The 21,162-nt window shown below is 37.6% G+C and overlaps 1 protein-coding gene across 4 annotated transcripts in view; it reads right to left on the bottom strand.

Annotated features, from left to right (window-relative positions):
- cntln (centlein, centrosomal protein) overlaps positions 1-21,162 on the bottom strand; it is a 144,168-nt gene that overhangs the window by 47,490 nt on the left and 75,516 nt on the right. For all 4 annotated transcript variants that reach the window (XM_026204410.1, XM_026204408.1, XM_026204407.1 and 1 more), the window contains one exon: positions 14,494-14,579. In XM_026204410.1, coding sequence (XP_026060195.1) covers positions 14,494-14,579 — 86 coding nt within the window. The remainder of the gene's footprint in view (positions 1-14,493; positions 14,580-21,162) is intronic.

The following is a 21,162-nucleotide window of genomic DNA, read 5'->3' as shown; positions in this document are numbered from 1 at the left end:
TATCACTGCCTAGCTAGCTCGTCTCTGGTTGTTGCCCCATCTACGTCAGATATGTATGCTAAAATCAAGTTGAATCAATGTTGTTCACATCATTTAAAAAAAATGTAAAATCTCCCTGGTATGCTAACCTTACGTAGAAATTCTGTAGATTTCTTTTGGGAAAAATGAGAATGAAATCAACATATTTTCTACTTGTTTTCAAAATTCCAAATAAGGAAAAATCAGTATGTAAATGTAAACGTTTATTTGGCTAACTTAAATGCACAGCACCTCAAGTTAGTTTACAAAATAGCCAATTGCCACATTTTGCAACCTTTTTATATATATATATATATATATATATATATATATATATATATATATATATATATATACAGTATTGTTCAAAATAATAGCAGTACAATGTGACTAACCAGAATAATCAAGGTTTTTAGCATATTTTTTATTGCTACGTGGCAAACAAGTTACCAGTAGGTTCAGTAGATTGTCAGAAAACAAACAAGACCCAGCATTCATGATATGCACGCTCTTAAGGCTGTGCAATTGGGCAATTAGTTGAACGGGGTGTGTTCAAAAAAATAGCAGTGTCTACCTTTGACTGTACAAACTCAAAACTATTTTGTACAAACATTTTTTTTTTCTGGGATTTAGCAATCCTGTGAATCACTAAACTAATATTTAGTTGTATGACCACAGTTTTTTAAAACTGCTTGACATCTATGTGGCATGGAGTCAACCAACTTGTGGCACCTCTCAGCTGTTATTCCACTCCATGATTCTTTAACAACATTCCACAATTCATTCACATTTCTTGGTTTTGCTTCAGAAACAGCATTTTTGATATCACCCCACAAGTTCTCAATTGGATTAAGGTCTGGAGATTGGGCTGGCCACTCCATAACATTAATTTTGTTGGTTTGGAACCCGTTTACAAGTGTGTTTTGGGTCATTGTCTTGTTGAAACAACCATTTCAAGGGCATGTCCTCTTCAGCATAGGGCAACATGACCTCTTCAAGTATTTTAACATATGCAAACTGATCCATGATCCCTGGTATGCGATAAATAGGCCCAACACCATAGTAGGAGAAACATGCCCATATCATGATGCTTGCACCTCCATGCTTCACTGTCTTCACTGTGTACTGTGGCTTGAATTCAGAGTTTGGGGGTCGTCTCACAAACTGCCTTGTGGCCCTTGGACCCAAAAAGAACAATTTTACTCTCATCAGTCCACAAAATGTTCCTCCATTTCTCTTTAGGCCAGTTGATGTGTTCTTTGGCAAATTGTAACCTCTTCTGCACATGCCTTTTTTTTAACAGAGGGACTTTGCGGGGGATTCTTGAAAATAGATTAGCTTCACACAGACGTCTTCTAACTGTCACAGTACTTACAGGTAACTCCAGACTGTCTTTGATCATCCTGGAGGTGATCATTGGCTGAGCCTTTGCCATTCTGGTTATTCTTCTATCCATTTTGATGGTTGTCTTCCGTTTTCTTCCACGTCTCTCTGGTTTTGCTCTCCATTTTAAGGCATTGGAGATCATTTTAGCTGAACAGCCTATCATTTTTTGCACCTCTTTATAGGTTTTCCCCTCTCTAATCAACTTTTTAATCAAAGTACGCTGTTCTTCTGAACAATGTCTTGAACGACCCATTTTCCTCAGCTTTCAAATGCATGTTCAACAAGTGTTGGCTTCATCCTTAAATAGGGGCCACCTGATTCACACCTGTTTCTTCACAAAATTGATGACCTCAGTGATTGAATGCCACACTGCTATTTTTTTGAACACATCCCTTTCAACTAATTCAACTAATTGCCCAATTGCACAGCCTTAAGAGCGTGCATATCATGAATGCTGGGTCTCATTTGTTTTCTGAGAATCTACTGAACCTACTGGTAACTTGTTTGCCACGTAGCAATAAAAAAATATACGAAAAACCTTGATTATTCTGGTTAGTCACATTGTACTGCTATTATTTTGAACAATACTGTATATATATAAATATATATATAATTTTTTTAAGCTGCAGCTACTATGAACCAACCAACTCCTCCTAACACCTCTGGTCCAAGACAAGCCCATTATTAATTTTACATAAAAAAAATTAAGACATTTTAATTCTGTTCTCAACTTGTTCTTAAAACACACACACACACACACACACACAACACAAGTACCGATAAGAATACCGTTAAAGTACCGGACCGTTAAGCAGTCCGGTACTTTATTCTTACTATTCTTAACTGCTGTTTTCTCACCACTGTGATTTGTTGTGTGTTTGTTATTAAGAGAAAAGAGTACAGCACATATTTACATATTCACTCAAACAGCTGTCTAAGCAGCATGGGTGGTGTCTGGATGTTTACAAACACTATACCACTTCAATGATATTTCCAACTTCTTTTTACCCCTAAATGAGGAACAGGAAAGAACCTTGCCATGAGTATATTGGATGGGCCTTAAGGCTACCTCATATGTCTGGGTTCGTCAAGAAAAAAGAGGGTGAATTAAAATTATAAACATCTTTATATGAAATGAATAATAATAACAACAGACTGCGAGACATAGAAAATTGGGTAACACTTTAGTATAGGGACCAATTCTCACTATTGACTAATTGCTTATTAACATGCCTATTATTAACATATTGGTTGTTTATTAGTACTTTAAAATAAAGTGTGACCGAAAATTACAATACTTGACCATCAATAGGACATGGAGTATACATTTGAAGATGTGAGAATAAGATTTCTGCAGAATTCTAATTTATCATTTACAAAGTTGCACATCCCCCAACCCTTGAATATTTGTTTACTAAATATTTTGGCTAATCTGACAATACATCAAGCATCCAAGTGTCATACTCTCTGTTCTCCAGACAAAAAAAAAATGACTAGGCATTTTCAGCATATTTGTTCACAAAAAGAAACATTTAACAGTCAAATAACTTTTTGAATCCTATGATATAGTCATCAATTGAATGAATGAATGAATTATGCACAAAGATCCATAGAGAAATGCATGAATGTTACATTTTGTCATTGCTAGAAGATAAATTTATATTTTGAAGAGTTGTAGAAAGGCTGTATGGTACTGTATATAGTCTCGTACTAGTCCATAGATAGTTATACGTGTTTCATAAATTACTTCTAAGCATTCTCATCTTTAAACTAAAAGTTGCTGCTGTGGGCTCTGCAAATATATCTTCCAGTTTGGGGAAAAATTTTAAATTTGAATGTCTATGTATATTTCACAAAATGTTTTTTTAGAATACTATTTATTAATTTATTACAACAAAACCCATTGTCAGCTGTGACCTCAGAAACGAATCGGTTCATAAGAGTTCATATGCACTCATATCTAGCAGGCAAAATGCAAATGGGATAGCCATGTTAGAAAACACTTTTTTTTTTCAACCATTTAATTTGAAGTATTACAATTACTAAAACAAAAGCTGACCTAAAAAAAAAAAAAAGAAAAAAAAGAAAAAAAAGAAATGTATGGTTATATCCAATAGGCACATTGCAAAAAAAAAAAAAAAAATACAGATAGCCATTTTAGAAAATACTGAAATAAAATTGGTCATTAAAGTAACTAACACTTCCCCACAAAAATGATTTAGGTAGGAATGTTACCAACTTTCTGCCAACTTTTTAGAAATGTCCCTAACATGATTTGGCCAATTTTCCCCAAAGAAGGGTGTCTATACACTAGAGATCGCTCTGATGGAGCGTTTGACGGATAGGAATGTACAAGCTCCTTTGTAAGGGCGTGCAAAGAGCCATGTGAGTTTGAAATCAATTTGGAATACAGCAAATTGGATTTCAGAAAGCACATCTGGACCCACCTCTCTCAAATTCTCAAGGGTTAATGGTCATGTCATAATTTTATTTTGTGATTTCACTGGAACAGAAACTGCACGGAAGATGAAAGTGTGTGTCTGTGGCAGCAGCGTGTGGGGGAAATGCTCTATACTGAATACTGCTGCCCTCTCATCTACGACTTGATTTTGCCACTGACCAGAGGGATGGATAATATTTAATATAACAAATCTTGACATTGGTAAAAGGAAGGATTAGAGTGAAATAATCTCAGATATAAGGAACATGAAAGTTTAACAACAGTGTTGTTATTAGGGGTGTGCACGGATAGTCGAACATTCGAATATTCGTTCTGCTCTAATTATTCAATAAATAAAAATTGAATTTTGCCAAAAAAAAACATGACATATAAAAACGCATGGAAAACGCTAGGCGCGCTGCTTTCTCCTTCTTTCCAAAGCGCTCGGGCAGAAGCACTCTTAAGGCGTCTGCCGTTGCTAAGCAACAATGACGCGCTCTCTCCATGAAGACGTGGAAATTTTAGCAAAGGATAAATGGATTTGCAGCACAAGAAAATCGCTCAAATCGCAGAGCACAAATTCTGAGTATGGGTCACCATACTTGGCTGAATGTCACTTCACTTTCTTGGATGTGAGGGATCCAAGTGATTTTATGAGCCCTTTTCCTCACTCTGGATGTATACAGTTCTTGAAGGGTGGGCAGGGGAGCACCAATAATCCTTTCAGCAGTCCGAACAGTTCTCTGTAGTCTTCTGATGTCTGATTTTGTTGCTGAGCCAAACCAGACAGTTATAAAAGTACACAGTACAGTCTCAATGATGGCTGAGTAGAACTGTTTCAGCAGCTCCTTTGGCAGGTTAAACTTCCTCAGCTGGCGAAGGAAGTACAACCTTTGTTGGGCCTTTTTCACAATGGAGTCAATGTGATTGTCCCACTTCAAGTCCTGAGAGATGGTGGTTCCCAGGAATCTGAATGACTCCACTGCAGTCACAGTGCTGTTCATGATGGTGAGTGGGGAAAGTGCAGGGGGGTTTCTCCTAAAGTCCACGATCATCTCCACTGTTTTTGAGCGTGTTCAGTGCCATGTTGTTAAGACTGCACCAGACAGCCAGCTGCTCAACCTCTTGTCTGCAAGCAGACTCATCACCGTCCTGGATGAGGCCGATGACTGTAGTGTCATCTGCAAACTTGACAGAGGGGTCTTTAGAGGTGCAGTCGTTGGTGTACAGGGAGAAGAGCAGAGGGGAGAGAACACATCCCTGAGGGGCGCCAGTGTTGGTGGTGCAGCTGTTTGACATGAATTTCCCCAGTCTCACTAACTGTTGCCTATCTGTCAGAAAGCTGGTGATCCACTGACAGATAGAGCTAGGAACAGAGAGCTGGGTCAGATTGGTCTGGAGGGTTGTTGGGATGATGGTGTTGAAAGCCGAACTAAAGTCCACAAACAGGATCCTCACATAAGTCCCTGTTTTGTCCAGATGTTGCAGGATGAAGTGCAATCCCATGTTGATTGCATCATCCACGGACCTGTTTGCTCGGTAGGCAAACTGCAGGGGGTCCAGTAAGGGTCCAGTGATGTCCTTCAGATAACCCAGAACCAGTTTTTCAAACGACTTCATGACGACAGACGTTAGAGCCACAGGCCTGTAGTCGTTAAGTCCAGTTATCTTTGGTTTCTTTGGAATGGGGATTATCAGAATCAGAATCAGAATCAGAATGAGCTTTATTGCCAGGTATGTTTACACATACGAGGAATTTGTTTTCGTGACAGAAGCTCCGCAGTACAACAGAATGACAGCGACAGAGCATAAAACACATAATAAAAGAATAAAAAATACAAATAAGTAGATAGTGAATGACAATATACAAATGACAATTGAAGGCAGGTATATTACAAAATGCAGTTATGTATGTACATATATATTATGTGCAAAATTTAAGTGTATACTAAGTATGTGTGTTAGATAAATAAAGTGTATGTGTATATAAATATAAAGTGTAGTGTGTTCGTTATTATCAGCTGTTCATAAGATGGATTGCCTGAGGGAAGAAACTGGTCCTGTGTCTGGTTGTTCTAGTGCTCAGTGCTCTGTAGCGTCGACCAGATGGCAACAGTTCAAAGAGGGAGTGTGCTGGATGTGAGGGGTCCAAAGTGATTTTGACAGCCCCTTTTCTCACTCTGGATAAGTACAGTTCTTGAATCGATGGGAGAGTTGAACCAATGAATCGCTCAGCAGTCCGGACTACCCTCTGTAGTCTTCTGAGGTCAGATTTAGAAGCTGAGCTGAACCAGACAGTTACTGAATTGCAGAGGATGGATTCAATGATGGTGGAGTAGAACTGTTTCAGCAGCTCCTGTGGCAGGTTAAACTTCCTCAGCTGGCAGAGGAAGTACAACCTTTGCTGGGCCTTTTTCACAATGGAGTCAATGTGAATGTCCCACTTCAGGTCCTGAGAGATGGTGGTTCCCAGGAACCTTAATGACTCCACTGCAGTCACAGTGCTGTTCATGATGGTGAGTGGGGGGAGTGCAGGGGGGTTTCTCCTGAAGTCCACGATCATCTCCACTGTTTTGATTTAGTTTGGGCAGGAGGAGGTTTGGGATGATCGTGTTGAAGGCCGAGCTGAAGTCCACAAACAGGATCCTCACATAAGTCCCCGGTCTGTCTAGGTGTTGCAGAACATAATGCAGTCCAATGTTTACTGCATTGTCCACAGACCTGTTTGCTCTGTAGGCAAACTGAAGAGGATCCAGCAAGGGCCCAGTGATGTCCTTCAGGTGGGCCAGCACCAGTTTTTCAAATGACTTCATGACTACAGACGTTAGAGCCACAGGCCTGTAGTCATTTAGTCCTGTAATTTTGGGTTTCTTAGGGATGGGGATGATGGTGGAACGTTTGAAGCATGAAGGGACTTCGCACAGCTCCAGCGATCTGTTGAAGATCTGTGTGAAGATGGGGGCCAGCTGGTCAGCACAGGATTTCAGACAGGCTGGTGTAACACAATCTGGGCCTGGTGCTTTTTTCCTTTTCTGAGGAAAAGGAGCGTTTGAAGCAGGAAGGCACTTCACACAACTCCAGGGATCTGTTGAAGATCTGTGAAAAGATGGGGGCCAGCTGGTCAGCACAGATTTTCAGACAGGTTGTTGTAACGCCATCTGGGCCTGGTGCTTTTCTTCTTTTGTTCTTCTTGAAGACCTGGCGCACATCTATGGAGCCAGAAGAGTCTCAATAAAGATAAATGCACACACTACAGTCACATATGCACACATAGGATTCATACATGCACACACATAATTCATGAATACACACACAGGATACACAAATGCACACAAAATTCACAGATGCACACACAAAATTTAAAAAGCACAGAAGATTCACAAATGCATACAAAATTCAGAAATGCACACAAAATTCAGAAATACACACACAATTTAGAAATGCAAACAACATTTACAAATGCACTCAAGATTCACAAATGCACAGGACAAGATTCAGAAATGTATTTCTGATGCACACACACATATATCTTGATTTACAAACTGCTTGCGGTCTGTGAACTTCACTGCATTTGTGTGTGAATTTTGAGACTCCCTTGACTTGGCTCGACACACAAATGCCTTTTTTTAAACAGGGAATGATCTGCAACCAATCAGATATCTCCCTTGTTTTAGCCAATCACAAGAATGCACCCCACGTGGGGGATTGTTTACTTATAAGCCAATCAGCGAACGACTCACTTTCCTCACGCAGCGAACGACTCACTTTCCTCAGCGAACGACTCACTTACCTCACACAGCCGGCGACCCACTTTGCGCAGCGAACGACTCACTTTCCTCACGAGTCACGCAGCGAACGACTCACTTTCCTCACCCAGCGAGCGACTCACTTTCCTCACGAGTCACGCAGCGAACGACTCACTTTCCTCACGAGTCACGCAGCGAACGACTCACTTTCCTCACCCAGCGAGCGACTCACTTTCCTCAGCGAACGATTCACTTTCCTCACGAGTCACGCAGCGAACGACTCACTTTCCTCACCCAGCGAGCGACTCACTTTCCTCACGAGTCACGCAGCGAACGACTCACTTTTTTTCCTCACCCAGCGAGCGACTCACTTTCCTCAGCGAACGATTCACTTTCCTCACGAGTCACGCAGCGAACGACTCACTTTCCTCACCCAGCGAGCGACTCACTTTCCTCACGAGTCACGCAGCGAACGACTCACTTTCCTCACCCAGCGAGCGACTCACTTTCCTCAGCGAACGATTCACTTTCCTCACGAGTCACGCAGCGAACGACTCACTTTCCTCACCCAGCGAGCGACTCACTTTCCTCACCCAGCGAACGACTCACTTTCCTCACCCAGCGAACGACTCACTTTCCTCACCCAGCGAGCGACTCACTTTCCTCAGCGAACGATTCATTTTCCTCACGAGTCACGCAGTGAGCGACTCACTTTCCTCAGCGAACGATTCACTTTCCTCAAGCAGCGAAGTTGAGCGAACGATTCCCTTTCCTCACGCAGCGATCAACTCACTTTCCTAAGCGAACGACAGCCGGAGACCCACTTTTCGCAGCCAGAGAGCCACTTTCCTCTCGCAGCGGACCACTGACTCTCTCTTCATGTAGGGACTGAATATTATAATTAAAGTGACTTCTATATTGCATCCAAAAGAATATTTAGATATATTTAAATATTCAAAAAGGTTTAAACTTTTTTTTTTTTTTTACTTTCATTAAAATATTTCAATAAAATGAAATAATTGCCTATTGCAAATTTATGAATCCATGGTTAACTTTTTTTCTGCAGTCACTGGGCTATATGTATTGAGACATTTTTAACTTTATATTTAGTAAAAAAAATAAAAAAATAAACCTGAATTGTAATCTAAACATCTGTATTTTCATACAATTTAATACAATTGCTGTGTGAACACATTCATGTGATTGGCTTATAAGTAAACAATCCCCCAAGTGGGGTGCATTCTTGTGATTGGCTAAAACAAGGGAGATATCTGATTGGTTGCAGATCATTCCCTGTTTAAAAAAAGGCATTTGTGTGTTGAGCCAAGTCAGGGGAGTCTCAAAATTCACACACAAATGCAGTGAAGTTCACAGACCGCAAGCAGTTTGTGAATCAAGATATATGTGTGTGTGCATCAGAAATACATTTCTGAATCTTGTCCTGTGCATTTGTGAATCTTGTCCTGTGCATTTGTGAATCTTGAGTGCATTTGTAAATGTTGTTTGCATTTCTGAATTGTGTGTGTATTTCTGATTTTTGTGTGCATTTCTGAATTTTGTATGCATTTGTGAATCTTCTGTGCTTTTTAAATTTTGTGTGTGCATTTGTGAATTTTGTGCGCATTTGTGCATCTTGTGTGTGTATTTATGAATCATGTGTGTGCATCTATGAATCCTGTGTGTGCATATGTGAATGTAGTGTGTGCATTTATCTTTATTGAGACTCTTCTGGCTCCATACACATCATCTTCACAGATTTGAAGAGCAGGAGGTGTGGAGAGGGGGATTGCAGGAGGTGTTAATGGTTGTGTAGGGAGATGTTCAGAATGGGTGTTCGGGGTTTCAAATCTACAATAAAACTCATTCAGGTCGTTAGCAAGTCTTGTAGTTTGTGATGGCCCTCATTCCTCTCCACACTGAAGTTGAGTCATTGGAAGTAAACTGGTCTTCCAACTTTTTAGCGTAGGTCTTTTTAGCCGCTCTGATCTCTTTGTTCAGTGTGTACCTGGCCTGATTGTACAAGACCCTGTCCCCATTTCTGTAGGCATCCTCTTTGGCCTGACGAAGATGTCTGAGTTTTAATGTAAACCATGGCCTATCATTGTTGAATGTTAAATAAGTCCTCGTAGGAATGCATATATCCTCACAGAAACTAATATAGGATGTTACAGTCTCTGTGAGTTCGTCCAGATCGGTTGTAGCAGCTTCAAAAACACTCCAATCAGTGATGTCAAAACATGATTGCAAATACTGCTCTGTTTCGCTGGTCCATCTCTTCACAGTCCTTACTACAGGTTTAGCAGATTTAAGTTTCTGCTTGTAGGACGGTATAAGATGAACCAGACAGTGATCAGAATGTCCCAAAGCTGCTCGTGGAACAGAGTGATATGCATCCTTTACTGTGGTGTAACAGTGATCCAATATATTACTGTCTCTGGTGGGACATGTAACATGCTGTCTGTATTTTGGTAGTTCACGGGAAAGATTAGCTTTATTAAAGTCCCCAAGAATGATTAAAACAGAGTCCGGGTGTTGTTGTTCTGTCTCTGTGATCTGATCAGTGAGTTTCTGTAAAGCCAGGCTTACTTGTGCTTGCGTAGGAATGTAAACACTAACCAGAATGAACGAGTGAAACTCCCGCGGCGAATAGAACGGCTTGCAGTTGACAAACTGCATTTCTAGATCAGGACAGCACATCTTTTTAACACCGTTACATCTCTACACCACCGTTCATTGATGTAAAAGCATGTCCCGCAAAAACAGTACAAACACTGGAGAGCCAAGCACTGAAGCAGCCATGCACGGCGCCATCGAGTACAGAATATACAGCTATAATCAGCTGTTCCTTCATCTTGGCTGAACTTTCAACGTTGTTACGGGAAAGGATGAAGCTGAATGTTTAGTTCTTGTCACATGACCTGCGGTGCGATTTGCTGACAGTTTAAAAGTTTCAAAGTTAAGTGTAGGCTACGTTCTACAATAGCCGAATTGCTGCAGGCTGCTTTACGTTTTTTCTTTGTTCACTTTTTTTTTTTTTTTTGCTTTTAATCTGTACTTTTGTTTGTTTGCACTAATAGTTAAAGGTTTTCAGCTACAAAACACGATGTGTAATGTTCAAGCTTATTGTGTGTAAGCTTGTTCAAAATGACGGAAACAATAAATGTTGCTGAAAAATAACGTCTGTCTCATTAAACTTAATTTAAATAAAAAGTTTTTTTGTGGGCTCAAATATTCGAATGTGATATTTGCGGAAAATGCCCATCCCTAGTTGTTATTGTTAACTAAAACTACTAAAAATATATTTTTAAATAAGTTTAAAGTGATAGTTTAATATTCTTTCATTATTAACTCTCCCTTATGTCTCATGCTGTTCCAAACCTGTTAGACTTTTTTTTTTTTTTTTTTTTTTTGCAGAACATGAAAGAAACTATTTTATAAAATGATGGTAACCAGAGGGAAGTAAAACAAAACGAAACCAAATGCACTGATAGCACTTTTTCTGATACAGATATTTTTATTTTTGGTACATGCCAATGACAATACCTGTATTTTCACAGCATTTGTAATTTTTTTTATATCGGTTAAATAAACTAAATAATAATGATAATAACAATAATAATAATAATAATAATAATAATATGAATCGTGTTGGCTTCATTTTGCAAACATATATTACCTTCAGGTATTTCCACACTTAATTATACCTATTAAAATGTATTGCATAAGCTTTTGTTACTTTCACTGTTTATTTTAATGGCACATTGGAGCTGCTCCATTGCAACAGCTTACTGTAATCACAAAACTTTTTCCTAAAATAATACAGGGAAGAACTCGTTATACATTATACGAGTGCACGCGTACTATTTTGGTTACGTAATTTGCGTCATGCGCAGTGCACACAGACCCTTGTGTACGAGTAAAAACTGAAGTATACTTTGGCTTTAAAACAAGATAAATTTATGCAGCTCACACACATTTGTATTGGTGCAGAATGAGAGAAAAACTTACAGCCTAGCGCATTTCACACAGTCTGCTAGTTTCACTTCTGCTTTAAATAAAGTTGTGTATGCTTGACGTTTCAAATAAATTTATTGTTTTATTTGTTGTTTATAGTGAATGCCCCTATAATTTTTTGGGGGATTTATATAACTTCAGTAACCTGTGCATTGTTTTACTTACTTGCTTTTGACATATCTGACCAAACTACAGATTTTCCTGTGATGTCTGTGAGATATTCACTCGACAAGCTTGCATACCTGCGCCGCCACGCACTCAATCCACTCAGAGCACTATGCTTTTCTGCTTTTCAGAGCACACAGGTGTTAGAATTTTTTTTTCACATTTGCTACCATTTAGTCCCAGAGTGGACACTGGAGTTCCATATTAAAATTTATTCCATACACCTCCATAGATTGAACAGTTTTTTGCAGAATAAGGTCCTGGGACTCAGTATTATTAAACCACTTCATTTACTTGGCATTGGTATTAGATGAACCGGAAAGGATTGGTTGCATTCTCCCAAAAGATAGGATTTAGAATGTTTATAACAGTTCACACAATGGAACAGCTTAACACTCATCAGTTGCATTACTTTACATTAGTAAATTACAGTGGGGCTCGAAAGTTTGGGCACCCCTTGCAGAATCTGTGAAAATATGAGTAATTTTCAAAAAATAAGAGAGATCATACTAAATGCATGTTATATTTTATTTAGTACTGTCCTGAGTAAGATATTGTACATAAAAGATATTAACATTTAGTCCACAAGACAAAAAAAATGCTGAAATTCTTAAAATAACCCCACTCATAAGTTTGGGAACCCTTGGTTCTTAGTACTGTGTTCTGTTACCTGATGATCCTCGGCTGTCCTTCTGTTTTGTGATGGTTGTGCATGAGTCCCTTGTTTGTTCAGAACAGTTAAACTGAGCAGCCTTCTTCAGAAAAATCTTTAAAGTCCTGCAGATTCTTCAGTTTTCCAGCATCTTTGCATATTTGAACCCTTTCCAGCAGTGACTTTATGATTTTGAGATGCATCTTTTCACACTGAGGACATTTGAGGGACTCAAACAAAACACTTTTTAAAAAGATTCAAACATTCACTGATGCTCCAGAAGGAAACGAGATGCATTAAGAGCTGGGGGGTGAAAACTTTTGAACATGATGAAGATGGCCAAATTTGTCTTATTTTGTTGAAATATATATTTTTTCCATTTAGTTCTGCCCTTCGTAAGCAACAGAAGATACTTGTATGTTTCCCGGTACACAAATTAAGTACAATTTACCTTGATCTTCAAATTCCAAAAGTTTTCACCCCCCAGCTCTTAATGCATCTTGTTTCCTTCTGGAGCATCAGTGAATGTTTGAATCTTTTTAAATAGTTGTGTTTGAGTCCCTCAAATGTCCTCAGTGTGATAAGATGCATCTCAAAATCATAAAGTCACTGCTGGAAAGGGTTCAAATATGCAAAGAAGCTGGAAAACTGAAGAATCTGTAGGACCTTAAAGATTTTTCTGAAGAACGCTGCTCAGTTTAACTGTTCAGAACAAACAAGGGACTCATGCACAACCATCACAAAACAGAAAGAAAGCCGAGGATCATCAGGTAACAGAACACAGTATTAAGAACCAAGGGTTCCCAAACTTTTGAGTGGGGTTATTTTAATAATTTCAGCATAATTTTTTGCCTTGTGGACTAAATGTTAATATCTTTTATGTACAATATCTTACTCAGGACAGTACTAAATAAAATATAACATGCATTTAGTATGATCTCTCTTATTTTTTGAAAATCACTCATATTTTCACTGATTCTGCAAGGGGTGCCCAAACTTTCGAGCCCCACTGTATACCTTTGAAGTGTGTGCTGGATAGGACAACAAGCCCTTTCACACCTTAAAAAAAAAATACCGGTAAATTCATTCCAGCAATTTACTGGTATGAGAAGCTGTAACATTACCAGTAAATTGCTGGAATTCTGCTTTGTGTGAATGCAGAAGTAAAATTACCGGTATGAGCATGTACAAGTTCAGAACGCAGTGACATAAAACGTCTACTCCGGGCAAATCCTAATAATCTGACGCATTCACGCACTGTTTAATAAAATAAAATAAATGTCATCCAACTGAAGCGACAGTGAAATTAAAGCGCTTCCCCTGTTCCGGGCAGAAGCACCAAGAGAAAACATTACCGTCTACAGCCGCGAGAGGGCACTCTATGCTGCTCAGTGCTCCTGTAGTCTACACTGAGCAGCATAGAGCGCCCGGTCGCGGCTGTAGACGTTAATGTTTTCTTTTGGTTCATGTCTCTTAGTTAATTTCTCTTGGTTCATGTCAAATTAATTTTGATAAATAAGTCACACCTGACTATAAGTCGCAGGACCAGCCAAACTATGAAAAAAAGTGTGACTTATAGTCCAGAAAATACGGTACATTTGTGAACACACCTTTTCTGCAATGTCGCGCGTATACAGACTGCGATTTTCAATCGTAACTTCATTGTACTGTTACTCCTTTCAAGCTGAATTTCACTAAATTGGTCAGCAACAGGTGTTTTATTAATGGTGAGTATAATTATTTAAACCAGTCGTCTATTACGATGTCTCTGTAACAAAAGCAGTTGCATGAATACTAAAGTTTGAAACAAAAATGAAACTGTCAACAGAAATACTGACCACGTATTACCCTCCATGTTTAAAAATACAAGCACAGCTGTTTGGAGGTTAATGACATCAAAGAATTTACCGGTATTTTGGAATGGATGTGTGAATGGTGTGAATTTCTGTACAAAAGACGGAATGTCGATGACTGTGTGAACAGCGCATTTTTTTATTTACCGGTAAAGTCGTTCTGGTATTTTTATGGCAATTTACTGGTATTACTGTGTGAAAGAGTCTAATGTGTGATACCTTGCGTTTCCTCCTGCTGATGATCTTGTAGGTCCTGCACTGCAACTCTGTCGAGGGCTGCATTTAGTTCCTCCTCCAGATTAGCTCTAAACATACCAAACAGCATCCAAATTAGATGGCAGAATTACTACAGTGCCAAGTAAAGTTATTTAGATGGGCCATGTTATCAAAACAACAATAAAAACAACATTTCAATATCAATACCACTTCTGAAATCATACATACATCTCAGGTATGCATTGATTTAAATAATAAGCTATTGAGGTGTACGGTCTATTAACTGACTACAAACTAAAGCATAATGGAGTTTAATCAGGAAACTCATAAGCCACCTTACAACCGGAATGAACATGCATGATTGTATTGATCCTGATTAGAAGTATATAAAAAAAATTGTGATCGGATGACTAAAACTACTATTAAAAGGTGATCAGGGTGAATTTAGATGCATTTTCATTACCAGCATAAAGATCTTAACTTAATATGCGATGAGGTTGCACTAAAAAATAATGTGTTTCACTTTGATTGGCTGTTAAAGCTAGTTTTGTGAGTCCTAAAAAAGTTATAAAAACAGCAGGCAATGTGCTTTTGCAATTTTCTGACCCATGTGTATTAACAATATCTAAATATACTCTATATCAAATTATTTCATTGGATTACACTTGGAAGAGAGTGCTATGATTTTTTGTTAACTTTTCTTTACTACTGATCCCTATAGGGTTAGTATAGAAGCGTTAGTCAGAAAACAAAAGAAATGCCAGAAATACTTTACAAGTATCCGTTAATGTTTTTACATTTTTGTGATAACAGCAGCAATGTTTTAGTTAATGCAAACTCATGTTTTATGCAATTTGTTTGGGCTCTATCCAATCATGCTGGAGACGAGATGCACGAAGCTGAACTATCCAAATGCAAAATGCATTTTAATGCCAGGTGAAAAGGAGACCATGATGTCACTATGTTACTTGACAACTATGCCTGTTGTTTCTGTGCATGAATTTACCCATTCCGTTAATTTTTATTCTAGGCAGGGAATATAATACGTTTCTGTCCAAGTGTGTCATGCTACTGCTTTTGAAACTTTCTCTTTTACCTTTAAAAAGCTTCAACTCTGACAACATCCAAATCTCTTCCCTACTGAGATGGAGATATAAAAAGAAACCCCACTAATTAAATAGCTCTTAATTCACCAAGAAATCAAAGTGCTAAGTGACAAGAAACATAAAACCCCTGGCTGGGGTGTAAGGATTTCTTTTCACCTAGACTGAGAAGGGATTGGGGTGGGGTGCAGGGGGATCTGAACAGACAAGTAGCGAATCTAAACCCAATTAAGAACCACCAATTAGCTGTATGTGTTCTGGAGACTAATTAAAAGGGGCAAAAAGAGGCACTTTCAAGTTATTATTAGGACCCAAAAGAAACCTGCTGAGGATTGGGGTAGGCCCCAGCGAGACATCTGCACCTGAAACACACCTAGTTTCCCCTCCCATTTGTTATAGAGCAGCAGTAGAAGAACCTCTGCTGAATTGCAGTGGCTTAGCTCATCATAGTGTAACTACTAGCAAAGAACTATGGGTAATACTCCAGTTGTACCACAACAAGGGATTTGTGTTTTTTCCCCAAAGAAAAGATCCACTAACAAATTCACACAGAAATGAACATCAACTCCCTTTTTGAATCACCACGTTTCACCTATTTTTGACATATAACCTGTCGATGTCAAGTCGTTGTATTGTTGTGCTAGAGTGCAGCATATACAAGCTGCAGCGCAAGGTGGTTTATTAGCATTCCAGCTGTGGAGATCGGCTGTGGGTCTCTCATGACCCCACCAGTCACCCTATCAAAACACAGCTCCTACAGCTTCTGTTTTCATGTCAACAGCATAGATTTGTTTTTATTGCTTTTTGTGAAATAGCTCTGCTCACCTGTGAACCTCTGCTCGATCAGTCCTCTCTGCTTTACAGTCCCAGTCTGTCTTTGAGCAATTAGATCATTTGAATAACAGATGCTTATTAGTATAGGATGGTTAGTAGGCCCCTCTCTCTCATTTCGGTATAAATAAAAACCTAAAGTTTAGCCGGAAGAAGAAAAACAAGTAAAAAAAAAAAAAAAAAACATTGTGATTGGATGATCTCTAAATAGAGTACAAGGAAGTAATGATGATACATAGTGAAGGTCCATCAAGTGATTTTTTTTTTTTATTGATTCAGTCACAAGCATCTGAGCAATATCAAACAACTAATTTCAACAAGATCATTTTACTATTATGACAACTACAACAATTTAAACTAGGCCAATGAGAACAGGAAACAACAACAACAACTGCAAAATCCAAACAAGGTTTAAACAGCTCTTATATTCCATGCAACTAAATACATGTAGCAGCTGTTTGGTAGCCATTATTTGCAATACAGAAAAGATATCATGGTACTGTGCAACACAGCCTGACAAATACTAAGATCAAAAATTATATTGCATCCAGGATCAGATATAGAACTCGCACATATTTTTGAATAATTTTAGTAATTTGAGTCTTGTAACCCTAACCCTAGGTCCTAACCATAAGCACTTAACTGTTCCGCCTTTACTCTTACTGCACAAAATGTGGTTCAATAGCATTGAATGTTACAGGGACAGATTAATGCAAATGCAGATTAAATGGTTATTATATATATATATATATATATATATATATATATATATATATATATATATATATATAGTTAAAATGTAGTACCAGAGCCTGCCGAACCGTGTGTGGAAAACTGTACGGATATTTTTTTTTTCATCTTTGCATATTTGAACCCTTTCCAGCAGTGACTTTATGATTTTGAGATACATCTTATCACACTGAGGACATTTGACGGACTCAAACACAACTATTAAAAAAGATTCAAACATTCACTGATGCTCCAGAAGGAAACAAAATGCATTAAGAGTTGGGGTGTGAAAACTTTTGGAATTTGAAGATCAAGGTAAATTGTACTTAATTTGTGTACCGGGAAACATACAAGTATCTTCTGTTGCTTACGAAGGGCAGAACTAAATGGAAAAAATTTGCATCTCAGCATCAGCATCTCAAAATCATAAAGTCCCTGCTGGAAAGGGTTCAAATATGCAAAGATGATGGAAAACTGAAGAATCTGCAGGACCTTAAAGATTTTTCTGAAGAAGGCTGCTCAGTTTAACTGTTCAGAACAAACAAGGGACTCATGCACAACCATCACAAAACAGAAAGACAGTCGAGGATCATCAGGTAACAGAACACAGTATTAAGAACCAAGGGTTCCCAAACTTTTGAGTGGGGTTATTTTAATAATTTCAACAATTTTTTTGTCTTGTGGACTAAATGTTAATATCTTTTATGTACAATATCTTACTCAGGACCGTACTAAATAAAAAATAACATGCATTTAGTATGATCTCTCTTATTTTTTGAAAATTACTCATATTTTCACAGATTCTGCAAGGGGTGCCCAAACTTTCGAGCCCCACTGTATATATATATATATATATATATATATATATATATATATATATATGTGTGTGTGTGTGTGTGTGTGTGTGTGTGTGTGTGTTCTCTCATGCTTAATTTTTTCTGATTTAATAAGCTTTCCATTGATGTTTGTTTTTTTCGGATAGGACAATATTTCCCCGAGATACAACAATTTGAAAATCTGAAGGCAAATAATCTTAATACTAGGGGTGACCCCAAATAGTCTAGGATTCAATGCTTCAATTCGAGGAGCCTGATTTGACTACCAATCTCACAGAATATTCGTGGGCTGTTATCATTATGCCATTCTGACTATATGTGAGCGCTCAAATGTCTGATTTCACATAGAACTTGGTTTTCTCCCAATAAGTTAATATGCAGCCTATTGTGATAAAGCTGGGAATAAGAATCTGAAAATAAAGAGGCTTCAAATAAATATTTTAAACTGCGTGAATAAATCCAACCAGCCCTATAGATTTATGTTTCACTTTCCATAATCCGTGACCGGCAGAGCATCTTGCTGGCAGGGATTTAAAACTTTGCCGAGACTCAAACTGACAGACGGAGACTGGATTTTTTTTAACAAGTAGGGTACAAGTGACTTCAAAACATTTCAGCTGTTGTATATATATCATGGCTATATTATTTACCTGATATAAGATGCATTTGGTTTTGAGTCTAGTGCTTCATTGAAGAACTACGGTGCTATCTCTTCAACGCTGTGAATTTTAAGAGTTTAGTAGCTGTGTTTCTGCACATTGTTCCGTGAAGAACAGGTCCACAAAAGGCTTCCTTCAGAGCTGCGCAGACACGTTCATTTGCATTCAGGCTCTTTTTGCAGATAGGCTATAAGTCTTAATATTAACGTTATGTTGTATAAATAGCAAAGCATATTCTACATGAAATTATAAGTTTAACCCCATTGATTAAAAACTTGCTATCAAATGCTCACTCTACTGGTCATCTCAGCGCATGCAGCTCAAAACAGAAATGCAGAAAATTAATACCTTCTTTCATATAGGCTAACTTTATAATGTGAGAACTATTGTAAAAATTGTGACTTGTTAGGGTTTCGCTGACGTTTAGTGTATCTATCTTTTAATCAAAACATAAAAAAACATTATTTACCCGTTTGTATCTGCGAGGCATTTGTTACACATTTTTCCTGTTTGTGTTAACATCAGTAATTATGGCTATCGAATGTCTGACTTGACTCAATGTGTTTTGCTCCGCCCCCAAACATATGATTCGACCATCAGTCGAATATCAGCAAGATTTGAAAATTCTGATCCAACTATGAAAATCTTTAGTCGGGGACACCCCTACTAAATACTGAGAAAAAAAAAAACTTTTAAAGTTGTACAAATTAAGTTCTCAGAATTGCATATTACTAATCAAAAATTAGGTTTTGATGTAGGTAGGACATTTACAAAATATCTTCATGGAACATGATCTTTACTTGAAATCTTAAGGATTTTTGGCATAAAATAACAATTAATAATTTTGACCCATACAATGTTTTTTTGGATATTCCTAAAAATATATGCCAGCCAGGTCACACACAGATACAGTTGGTGGCCAACCAAAATGATCGGCCCGCCGCATCTGCAAAGTGCATTTGCTGCTTTTGACCACTGAGTGGCGCTTTAACCACAAGTTATCAAACAAGCGCATCAGGGCACATTTTCGCTAAGAGCTGTCAGCTTTGCCTCACCGATGTGTTACATTTGACAGCTACAGTCTGGGAAAATTTAAGAAAAACACTGTAGTTAAAATATTTAATATTCATAGATGAAAGTTTAGTACTTATGAAATTATGTGCATTTCTTATAACTAATTCAAGCAGGATAAATGTTAAGTCTATGAGCCTGTAATTACATGTTCTCTAAGCTACACAGTATTAAACCATATTTTAGATTTGACACATTTAATAGGTGTGCGGGATTGTTTATATAATATCAATTATGTGTTATATTATTCTAAAGAAATAAACCTGTACAATTTAGTTAAATCATTTAAACTCTACAGAAAGGACGGATTAATAAAACGTCCTCACATTTAAACTCAAGTTCTCTCATTATAATCAAAAAATGCACACAATGTAAAAAAAGAGCTTCATTAATTGACAACTTCAGTGATTTTAAAGGGAGCCTTCTTTACTTACTTTCATATAATTTAAGTAAAGTAAAAATAATACAAAAATAAATTGCAGATGCATTTAAATGCAGGTGTGTAGGCCTATTCTATTCCTCAAATTATCAGAGTGCAAGATTTGTGCGGCGCGCTTGATGCTGATGCGTGATGCAGCATTTATTTTTATTTGTCTACATATTTTATCTTCATTACAAATCTTGTTTGGTTTTATTTTGGATAATTGCATGTAAAAAAAAATTTTTCCTTTGTATTGCATTTGCAAAATGTGAATTAATATTCATATTCAAGTGTTTCTGTGATAATTATTAATTCGCATGCATGACAGGGAAGCGCCCTCTCGATCACTTAAATTTTTGTCCTGATAATGAAATAACTAAAAAATTGTGGTGTCTCACAAACATAAAAAATATATATCTACAGAAAGCTTGAAATGTCTACTTTTAAACAAATCAATTCAAAACGAAAACATTGTGTAATCTGTGAAGGTTGCATTTCTTCTTAAAAGTGCATCCATGTGGAGAGTCAGCACTATGAATTTCATCTTTCAGCCGACAAGAAAACATTTGTTTATTAATAAATAATTAAAATTTCTCCTTTTTCACAATTGTTAGGCAACTTCTGCTTGTGCTTTGTGGCAAACTTAATGCATGATCTTGAGCGTGAAATATACAGTATTAAGCCTGGATTATAGATGTAAATTTAATATAAACCTGCGATTAGTTGAATAATAACAAATGAACGACTAGTAATAAAAAATCTTACATGGGGGCTGACCTATTAAATACCCTCTATACATCTCTGTTAAAGTTTTTAAAGCATATATATGCGTCTGCATAAATTCTGCTTTCAGAACGGTCCGTAATGGAGAGATGCTTTAATATTGATCTGTTTGGGATTTAGAAAAACATAAAGAAATGGTTTAATATACTGATAATGAATAGGCTACATTCTGTGAGAATTTATATTTCACACTCTAAAAAATATTGTTTAAATTTAACAAATTTATCAGTAAGAAATTT

The sequence above is a fragment of the Carassius auratus genome, chromosome 26 (assembly GCF_003368295.1).
Source record: "Carassius auratus strain Wakin chromosome 26, ASM336829v1, whole genome shotgun sequence".
Taxonomy (NCBI): Eukaryota; Metazoa; Chordata; class Actinopteri; order Cypriniformes; family Cyprinidae; genus Carassius; species Carassius auratus.
The sequence above is the reverse complement of the archived record's forward strand: the minus strand, read 5'-3'. Positions and strand labels throughout refer to the sequence as shown.